The 8,393-nt window shown below is 41.2% G+C and overlaps 1 protein-coding gene across 1 annotated transcript; it reads left to right on the top strand.

Moving 5' to 3' along the window:
- The first annotated feature begins 373 nt into the window (after nucleotides 1-373).
- Nucleotides 374-8,135, top strand: WFDC8 (WAP four-disulfide core domain 8). Its single transcript, XM_008051587.1, has 6 exons — nucleotides 374-447; nucleotides 787-893; nucleotides 1,482-1,622; nucleotides 2,967-3,134; nucleotides 6,911-7,051; nucleotides 7,996-8,135. Exons 1-6 carry the CDS (start codon nucleotides 374-376, stop codon nucleotides 8,133-8,135), a joined length of 771 nt encoding a protein of 256 aa, XP_008049778.1.
- The last annotated feature ends 258 nt before the right edge of the window (nucleotides 8,136-8,393 follow it).

The following is an 8,393-nucleotide window of genomic DNA, read 5'->3' as shown; positions in this document are numbered from 1 at the left end:
CCCCCCTCCCCCCGTCCCTCCCCCACCTCTTCTCCCTCCCCTCACTCTCTTGCTGTTTTTGAAATGCATTTACTTGGAGAGTTAATGCAGTATAGTAATATTAATATTACTATGGTAAAGCAGTATTAGTTCTTTACATCATAAATTTAAAAGTATATAAGAGTCACAAAGACATATGTAAAATGGGGACTTGAGTAGATGGGGAAGATCATCTGTTTATCTGGTTATCTGGGAGTATCATAAGATCCTAGTCTTGGACAGCAACAGAAGGAATAAGAGGAATCTTTTTGTTAACTCATGGTTATCTGGGTTTGTTTTTTGCTTCTGGGGCACCAAGATTTAGTAGAGTCTGCCCAGGCCCTCCAGAAATCTCATGCCATTTATATCTATCATCAATGGAGCAAAGAAGGTGCTCACTGATGCCTTTGGCTGCCCAAGAGTGACCGGGTAAACCAGTCCTGCAACTGTTCCAGACAAACCCCTGTGATCATTCAAGTGTGATCTCTTACCCAGGAACAAGACAATAGGCAAATGTCTGGGTAGGACAAAGTACAGCACTACAGCAAGTTATGAGGTAACTGGGGAGGGTCCTGGAACTGAATGAATCTTCTAGATCTACCCTAACTCAATATCTGACCTTAGCAAATTCCTTCCTCTTTCTGGTATCAGTTTTTCTTATCCGTAAACTAAGGCAATCTAGTGGCACATCCCTGAAGTTCCTCTGCACACACTTTGTGTCTCTCTCTGGATTGTGCCTAATTCTGGTCTCTCTTCTTATCAACACAGGCACCTTCCTCTCCAAAGCTCCACCTTCTCCTGGAGGAATGTAGCTTTCCTGCTGCTTCTCTCCTCTTTGGAGCAGACGTCTGCATCACTGGTCAAGAAAATCAAACGTGGGTTCATGCAAAGGGAAATACTTCTTCAAATTACTTAGTGTTGGAACCAGGTTCCCAAGGCAGATCTATCTTACTGTAATGCTCCTTCCACTCCACCAATTCTTCCCCCTCCCCCACTTAGAGGTAACATATACTTGAGCTCAGATTGGTCTTGCATTCACCAGGAGTCAAGCACCAAAATTAGGCTTCCAAAATCTTAGTTCTGTGATGTTTCCACCATTCCTTACTAATTTCTCCTATAAATGAAGATACAAGAAGCAAAGGAGTTAAGTACTAAGTATTTGGTTTCAAGAACAAAGGGGAGCTTTTGGATTTAAGGCAAAGCTCTTGGGCTCTTCCTAATCCCTTGCCTTGAAAACCTAGATGCTTCTCCTTCAGTTCTACCTGGGCATGAATTCCTGATTCAGATCCATTAATATGGGCTAAAAGTGGCAAGAGATATATCTGGCTCCTAAATACAAGCAGAGCAAAAACTGGGCATTGAAGATAGAGGATAGGGCAAGAGAGTTTCACTACTCACCTTTGCCATGGGAGGGAAAGAGCTGAAACTCTTGAGGGATGTGAGTTCAGACACTTTTCTTCCAGGGAAACCAGGAGTGTGCCCTGAAGAGAGGCTCACCTGTACCACTGAAGTTCTGCACTCATGCAAGACGGATTTATCCTGTGAGAATCACCTGAAGTGCTGCTCTTTTGCCTGTGAGAAGAAGTGCATGGATCCCTATGAAGGTAGTGGCATCCAGGCTGAGGGCAGAGGTGCCTTTTGAGGTTTCTCACTTTTTTGCTCTGTCCAAGAACTGGCTGAGAGATTCCCTTGGATGACAGGGCAAAGAGGCTAGGTCTCATGTTTTCTCTTTCTCTGAGTCAGTTTCCAACTCCCAAGTACAAAACATGAGTCTAGGCAAGGTGGCCATCAACCACCATTTGATTGATGCTAGTCTTCCTTGGTCTAATGTTCAACCATTCACAAATAACTAATACTTGTTGCATGGTCTCTGTGTTAAGAGACTGTTCTTGGCACTGTGGTAAAATCAAACCTCAGTCAGTTTAGACACTGGTCGTTTTTTGGACTGTTTGATTTTCAAAGAGGTTTTATGGCAATTCAAAGTATTGAGCTTCTAATATGTGTAGGAAACTGTGCATTTTATAAAGATCTGTTCATTCACTCATTCATTTATTCATTCAACAATTATCTATTGTTAAAGCACTTTGAACAAAGATCACCAGGAACATCCCTGTAGTTGAACAAGTTGGATTTATTACTCATTGTAGTGAGAGGGAATGTTCACCATAGACAATCACGAGGCATTTCAATAAGAAGTTGTTAGAAAGTATCTACTATAGGATTTAGGTTTGGACTGAGTAATTTGGGGGATGGTCTACAGAAGTGAGGGTTTGCTCTGGATTGGTTGCTGTCAGAAAGTGGGAGCAATTCTATGATTGAGTATCCCAGTAAATCTTAACTATACAAAAGTTAGACTAGAGTGTGGATAAATCTGTGATTGATTGGTAAAGAAGTATAAGTCACTCATGTTAGCTGTAAGAGGGAAGTGTTTGATATTTTGTAGGTTTCACAGTGATCTTGTTTTTGTCTCACTATGTTATTATCTCAGAGTGACCTTGTTTGGTGTGGATGTCCTAAGAAATTTTTTATATCTAACAGAGGTTCCACATGGCTTAGCCGTGAGTGTCAGATCAATTTTCAGACATCAGGGGCTACTTTTTTTCTTCCTGGCCTTCCATTCCTGTGTACAAGGCACTTGGTGAGGCACTTTGGATATAGTTTCTGAACAAGTATTGCCATCCTAAAGCTCAGGAAAGTGAAGAAGGAAGATCAGCTTCAAAGTGAAAAATTCTTATATGCTTTTAATAAAATTCTTTGCAAGGAAGAAGTGGTGCTCAGAGGTACTATATTACATACAGTCGCAGTAGAAGAGGTAGGACTAGAACCTATACCTTTTTTAAAAATCGTGTCTTTTTCTATGACTTGGATGATAACACCGTGAAATTTGACAAATGTTGGGGAACTGACTCTGCCATTTATGTTCCTCCCTCTTTGCTTTCTGACTTCAGAACCCTGCATGCTACCCGTGAGTGAAGGAAACTGTAAGGATCATCTACAGCGCTGGTATTTTGACTTTGAAAATTATGCTTGCACATTATTTATATACAGAGGCTGCAATGGAAATGCCAATAATTTCTTCAGCAAGGATGACTGCAACAAGGCCTGCATGTTAGTTGGTGAGACCCACATCCTGACCACCTCGTTTAACTAGAAATAGTACACCAGTTTAACTAGGGCCTCGTTTAACTAGAAATAGTACACCAGTGAGGTTATAGGCTCAGGCTTTGAGGTTAAAATTCCTTGGTTCAGGTCTTCGTTTTGTCATTCACTGGCTGAGCAGTCTTGGGCCTGTTGTCTCCCTTTATAACTTTCTGTTTTCTTATCTATAAAGTGAGGATAATGATAGTATTTTCCCTATGGAATTATTCTGGGGAAAAAAGATAGTTCTCGTAAAGGGTTCATAAATTTTGGGCAGTGGGATCTGAATGCCATCTACTCCCTTGGAAGAAGGTGTTTCCTCATCATATTAACCTGTTGAGTATCACCCTGAGGATTCACCCAAGAATGAAGTATAGACAAACCAGTCGTGGAATCCCATGGAGTAAAAGTGGACACTGGAGGTAAAGAGAAGGGTGGATTGAAGGTGAAGGCTATGAATTCTTTCCTTAATGTAACAAATATCACAAGTAATTTTGGGAGACAGTGTCCTAAAGAATTTATGAGTCAAGCAACCTAAATGAAAATATGGCTTTGCCCACTTATTGCAAGTTTCTTCATCTCTTTGAATTTCAGTTCCCTCCTCTGCAATAATAGAATAATAGCAAACATCTCAATGAGTTGTTGGTGTAATTATGTGTGATTTTAAAAAAAACCACACAAAGACTTGACCCAAGCCATTGTATCCAGTGGCAACAATTGAGACAGTGACCACTGATCTTCAAAATGCAGCACTGTGTAATTTACAAGACAGCATTGCAATTTTTAAAAATATATACTTTTTTGTTTTTTGTTTTGTTTTGCTTTGGAGTTGGATTCTCACTCCGTCGCCCAGGCTAGAGTGCAGTGGCATACTCACAGCCACCCCAGCATCGTCCTGCTGGGCTCCAGAGATTCTTCTGTTTCAGCCTTCCAAGTAGCCAGAACTACAGGCACGCGTTACCACAACCGGCTAATTTTTTTTGTTAATTGTAGAGACGAGGTCTTGCCAAGTTGCCCGGGCTGGTCTCGAACCTGCGACCTCAGGCAATCCATTTACCTTGGCCTCCCAAAATGCTGGGATTACAGTCTGAGCCACCAAGCCCAACCAGCATTGCAATTTTCCATGATTCCATGAGGCAAGCTGAAAAATGTACCATTACCATTACTTTACAGATGAGAAAACAGTCAGAGAGGTAAAGTTAGTTGCCCAAGAACCTACAGTCAGTCAGGAGTAGAGACGGAATTTTAATTCTATGGGCCCAATGAGCCTGAATGACCAAGGCATTCCTGTGGCCTGATTTGGTGAAACTAGGACCACAGGCTTCCTTTTATAGGAGGCTCTAAGAACTCATGGTACTGTGGACAAAACGTTGGTTTTCCCAGTTCAGGAAGGCTGGTTTGTGAGAAATATATGTTGGAATTTAGAGGCAACCTGATAATACCTCTGAGAGTATAGTCTGAGTCTTACCTGGGGAAGCCCTCGTAGAGTTTGTAATCCAATGAGGGCAACAGCTTACATGCACAAAATCTTGCATAATTGATTCAAATACTATCTATGTCTTAATGATCCACAAACTTGTATCTCCAGCCCAAATTTGACTCCCAAACTCTACTTCCTAATCTACACCACCACCTGGATCTCACAAACATCTCACACTTTACTTGTCTAAAGCTCTCCTACCCCAAACTTGCTCTATCTATACTCCTTCCCATCTTGACTGAAAAAAATTTCTACATTACACTTGTTGTCTCTCTTTCTCAATTAACAGCCATTAAGTTAAGAAATAATTTTAGGCCAGATGTGGTGGTTCACACCTGTCATCCCAGCACTTTCAGGGGCAAAGGCGAGAGGATTGCCTGAGCACAGGGCTTTGAGACCAGTCTGGGCAACTTGGCGAGACCTCATCTTGACAATAAATCAAAAAATTAGCTGGGCATGGTGGTGTGCGTCTGTGGTTCCAGTTACTCAGAAGGTTGAGGCAGAAGGATCCCCTGAGGCCAGTAGGTCAAGGCTGTGGTACTGTGAATATGCCACTGCACTCCAGCCTGGGTGACAGAGTAAGACTTTGACTTAAAAAAATAAAAAGAAGTAGTTTTAGTTCTACTTTGAAGGTAGATCCTGAATGTGACCACTTCTTACCACATCATCAGCTGCTTCCCTGATTTGTTGGGCCATCTTTTCACTTGAATTGCTGCAACAATCTTCTATTTTTTTTTTGAGTTAGAGTCTCACTCTGTCGCCCAGACTAGAGTGCAGTGGCCGCTCCCGGCCACTGCAGCCTCGACCTGCAGGGCTCCAGCAATCTTTCCGCCTCAGCCTTCCGAGTAACCAGAATTACAGGCATGCACTACCACGCCTGGCTGACTTTTTGATTTATTGTAGAGATGAGGTCTCGCCAAGTTACCCAGGTGGGTCTCGAACCCACGAGCTCAGGCAGTCCACTCACCTCAGCCTCCCAAAGTGCAGGATTACAGGCTGAGCCACCAAGCCCGGCTACAACAGCCTTCTTAAAGGTTGTCCTGTTTCTGTCCTTCTTTACAATCTATTATCAACACAGTAGCCACAATGACCCTTTCAAAACCTGAATCAGATCTTGTCACTCCTCTACTGAAAACACTACAATGGGTCCTAAGTTTATTCAAAGTAAAACCCTAAAATGGCTTACATTGATTTGTGTAGATGTCACGTAATTGCCCCTATTTTATAGAGAAGGAAACTGAAATCACTCATTAAGTGGCAGGACTGGGACTTTACCTTGAAGTTTCAGGCACCAAGCCTGGTACACTGTCTACTATACCTTGTGATATGGTGAGGCATTTCATTCTTCCACAGCCTACTGGAGATGAACAGGATAAGGAGAACCTAGTTATAGAAAGAGATACTAACTTTATATATTTTTTTAATTTTAAAGATGTACGGTACAATTCAGGGCTAGGTATACACATGTTCATTATGCAGGTACCCTTGTTGATAAGGTGTGCCTCACCTCTCCTTATAGTTTCTTACTACTGCCAATCTCATACCCTCCCACCCCTGGCAGTTTCCCACTACTGCCAAACCCTTTCTTACAGTATTATAATCGTTCAAGGTCCACTTATGAGTGAGAACATGTGGTACTCAGTTCTTTGTTTCTGTGATAGATCACTCAGTACTATAGACTCTAAGTTCATCCAGGTTGCCGAGATGTTTATAATTTTGTCCTTCCTTATGACTGCATAATATTCTATCATGTATATGTACCACATTTTAAAAATCTAGTCCTCTTTCGATAGACAGCATAGTTGTTGGCCCCATGTTTTTGCTATTGTGAATAGTGCTGCAATAAGCATGTGTGTGCAGGTATCTTTTTCATAGAGTGATTTGAGTTCCTCTGGGTATATTCTCAGTAGGGGATTGCGGGGTCATATGGAAGGCCAATTTTTAGATCTTTTAGGAATTGTCTAACGTTTTCCACAGTTTATACTAGTAAATTAGTTTACACTCCCACCAAAAGTATAGAAGTGTTTCCTTTTCCCCGCATCCTCTCCAGCATTGATTGTTTGTTGAGTTATTGATGATGGCCATTCTGACTGGAGTTGGGTGGCATCTCAGTGTGGGTTTGATTTGCATTTCTTTGATGACAAGTGAGGCTGAGCATTTTTTCATGTATCTGTCGGCTGCTCAAGGTACTAGCTTTAAAGAGAATAAAACACTATTTGAAGGGTGGTGGGATATGGTGGGGTTTGAAGAAGCTTACATCTGCTCTTCTTTTAGTCAAGAAAGGACAGTGCCCACTTTTCCCTTTCGATGACCGTATGGAATGTCCAGCTTCATGTAAGAGTGACATTGATTGTCCCATGACAGACAAATGCTGTGAATCCAGATGTGGCTTTATTTGCGCCAGTGCCTGGACAGGTGAGAATTGGGAATATACATCCCAAAGTCTACTGAGCATATGCCGAGGATATCATGCTGTTCCATGGAATGGAGGATGTCTTGAACCTCAGATGCTCCTTGGGCTGATATTTGAGGGCCTTTGGGAACCCCTCCCCTTTTCATGGCCAACCAGTGCCCTCATGTTGATCTCCTGACTTCTGAAGACTATTTTGCTATTCTTCAAAACCAGTCATGCATAACATCACTCTCCGTTTTCCCCCCCAAGAAACCTTATTTGTTCTGAGTTTCATTCTTCAATGACCTGCAAGGTAAAAAATATCCATTGATTAAAAAAATCATAACTTTTAGGTGTATTTCTAATAAGCCCTTATGCCTGCACAGAACTTCAGAACATGCTCATTATATTTATATCCTGTAGGGTGGGTTGGAGAAAAGATTGGTAGCAAATGCTCTTGGGGTAGAGGCCAACTCTCCCACCTCTTCTAAGGCTGTGATTATTTCTCCATGTAGTCTCAGGAATTATCAGTGTTTTAAGGTTAGTATTGTATGGTGGTATAGTATACCGGCTTTCTGTGTGGCTTTGGACAACTCACTTCTGCCTATATGATTCTCAATACTGACAATTTATAAAACAAGAATGTTCTGGGTGCTCTCTAATATTCTTTCCACCTCTGGTACTCTGGGAGTATAATTAATTTGTAGGAACCCACAGAAATCCTATCAGATTGTAGAGGTCAAAAATAGCAAGACTTTTTTTGATATATCTCAAGTTATTAGCTATAGAAAGTTATACTCTGTCTCCTTCAATTTGTTGCTATTGTGGGGGGGAGGGAGATTTATTGCTATTGTGGGAGGGAGGGAGATTGATCAGAACCTGTTAGAGGTTCCCAAGATTTCCCCAAATTTGTCTCAAATGGTGACCAAATATTTCAAAGTCAAGTGTCTTATTTTACCCCATAAAGTCAAAATAGGTTTCTGTCCACGCAAGCCTTTGGTGTGTGACAAGATTAATAAACCTAGCTGTCAACAGGATGATGAGTGTCCACTGGAGGAAAAGTGCTGCTCATCTTGTGGACTGAAGTGCATGGTACCCAAAACATGACTAGTAAGTAGAACAGGTTATCATCAAAAAAATTAATCACAAGTAATAAGATGCTATGTTTTGTCTTGTGTCCAACTGCCCTGCCAAATTATTTTATTAAGTATAATGATATTTAATGGGGTTGCTTTGTTTTTCTATATAGTTGCATCATCTGACAATGATGATAAATTTGACTCTTTTTTCAACTTCATGATTTAATTTTCTTATCCTCTTATATAATGTAGTAATTACAAAATTATGTTAGAAATAAAGACAATG

The sequence above is a fragment of the Carlito syrichta genome, unplaced genomic scaffold (assembly GCF_000164805.1).
Source record: "Carlito syrichta isolate Samal-C Ts95f unplaced genomic scaffold, Tarsius_syrichta-2.0.1 Scaffold201662, whole genome shotgun sequence".
Classification (NCBI taxonomy): domain Eukaryota; kingdom Metazoa; phylum Chordata; class Mammalia; order Primates; family Tarsiidae; genus Carlito; species Carlito syrichta.
The sequence above is the reverse complement of the archived record's forward strand: the minus strand, read 5'-3'. Positions and strand labels throughout refer to the sequence as shown.

What these genes read in the sequence shown, in the direction of transcription:
- WFDC8 (XM_008051587.1), top strand. Translation starts at nt 374, where the DNA reads ATGCCATTTATATCTATCATCAATGGAGCAAAGAAGGTGCTCACTGAT. An exon ending in ACTGGTCAAGAAAATCAAAC is followed by an intron (nt 894 to 1,481) that starts GTGGGTTCATGC and finishes CTTTTCTTCCAG; the next exon opens with GGAAACCAGGAGTGTGCCCT. An exon ending in CAAGGCCTGCATGTTAGTTG is followed by an intron (nt 3,135 to 6,910) that starts GTGAGACCCACA and finishes CTCTTCTTTTAG; the next exon opens with TCAAGAAAGGACAGTGCCCA.